This window comes from Hipposideros armiger, unplaced genomic scaffold, assembly GCF_001890085.2.
Source record: "Hipposideros armiger isolate ML-2016 unplaced genomic scaffold, ASM189008v1 scaffold_212, whole genome shotgun sequence".
NCBI lineage: Eukaryota > Metazoa > Chordata > Mammalia > Chiroptera > Hipposideridae > Hipposideros > Hipposideros armiger.
The window spans coordinates 1,156,549-1,158,442 of NW_017731562.1; the positions used below are offsets into that span (position 1 = coordinate 1,156,549).

At 36.6% G+C, this 1,894-nt stretch overlaps 1 protein-coding gene across 1 annotated transcript in view; it reads right to left on the bottom strand.

The window, feature by feature from the left end:
* Nucleotides 1-1,894, bottom strand: part of PDE11A (phosphodiesterase 11A) — a 398,336-nt gene that overhangs the window by 183,334 nt on the left and 213,108 nt on the right. The window contains exon 8 of the mRNA XM_019654011.1: nucleotides 639-706. Coding sequence (XP_019509556.1) covers nucleotides 639-706 — 68 coding nt within the window. The remainder of the gene's footprint in view (nucleotides 1-638; nucleotides 707-1,894) is intronic.

The window sequence follows — 1,894 nt, forward strand, 5'->3', positions numbered from 1 at the left end:
CATCACATCAGAAAAAAATTACTAATTTAATGTCATGGTGAAGAAATGACTTCACACATTTAAAAACATGCTTACAGTCTGTTTAAGTGTGTTCTTAATTTATTTAGGTTGTGGACTGATTTTAGTAATCCCATTCCATTTAACCAAAAGCAACCTCTTTCAGTAGCTAGCCTATAAAATATTTTGATAAAGTAGCCAAGTGAGTGTGCCCATAAGCTAAATGTTTAGGGGGGGGTGGGGGCACTGATTTAGAACTAGACTAGAGTAAAAGGAAGCTTGTAAACATAAGAAAGCTGATGACAACACACCTGGCAGAGCCGGGCTTGAGGTCTCACAACTCTGAACACACCCAAACAAGACAAGGATAAGAAAATTAATACTTTGGAGAGAAGAGTGGGCTATTCAGTTTGGTAATAAAATTAGGATAAAAATAATCAATTGTCACAAAATAATCTAATTAGTGAAAAAGAGAATCAAATCTTACTTAAGCATCAATATATTCTTTAAATCTTCCTTTAAATGCTGTCATACTGTTTAAGTATAATAATAATGAACTAATATCTATTTATCCTTACAAATTTGGGCAAACTACAACCATGCGCAGCTATAACCCTTGCTTCACATGTTTATTACCTTACCTCAAAAAGTCGTTGATCTGCATCATTGAAAGGTTTTCCGTCAAGTCTGTTTAACACTTGAGCCACTCCTGTGGGAAGAGTTTGGGATATGTGGTCATTTTCAGTCCTAGATACTGTGTTACTATGATATAGTAAAACCCAGCTGACTTTATGCCTCCTTTTAGTAACTTGAGATGCTCAGTTTAATTTCCGGTCTCTCTGGTACCTGCTGTCTCCATGGCAGCAGATCCGAGGTCTGCTTTCCAGGCTGTGATATCCAGGGTAGGTCTCAGTGAAGGCTGGAGTTCTACCAAGCATAATCTGATTTCCGAAAAATGGTTTTCAAGGTGACAGTGCACAATAACTCTAATAAATCTGGTATTATATACATACATATACACATATACACTATTGACTATGTATAACTGTGTGCCTCTATATGTATTGGGGGTGCCAAAAAAATGTATACAAGTGGACACTTTGGTCAGTGTTGCTCAAGCAGTAGTTTGCCATAATCAGAGGTGTCTGGATGCTAATAGTATCCACTTTGAGCACCTCTTGTAATTGCAGAAGTCAAACATGACTTGTAGTCATCTTTTGTTATCAGTATATATTATTACAATTTTAGTAGTTTTTCCCTTTCTTAAAATGTGTATACCTTTTTGGCACCCTTTGTGTGTGTGTGTGTGTATCTATCTATGTATGTATCTATCTATATCTATATCTATATCTATATATGTATATATGAGGCGTGACCAAAAAAATACGGTGAATGTTTAAATTTAAAAAAATTATTACAGAAAAAGACACAATGCTATTAACCCCCCTCAAAATACTCCCCATCACTTCAAACACACTTATCACATTGTTCTTGCCGCTTTCTGAAGCAGTTCTGGAAGTCCTCTTTTGTGAGTGTCTTTAGTTGCGCTGTCATAGCTGCCTTGATGTCCTGAATTGATTCAAAGTGTTTTCCTTTCATGGTCATTTTGACTTGGGGGAAGAGCCAGAAATCACACAGTGACAGATCTGGTGAATAAGGTGGATGAGGACACACTGTAGTTTTTATTTGACAGAAATTGCTGTGTACCTGAAGTGATGTGTGACACAGAGCACTGCCATGATGGAGGATAAAGTAAAGACACTCACAAAAGACGACTTCTAGAGCTACTTCAGAAAGTGGCAAGAACGATGGGATAAGTGTGTTTGAAGTGAGGGGGAGTATTGTGAGGCGGATTAATGGCAATGTGTCTTTTACTATAATAATTTTTTTTTTTTTT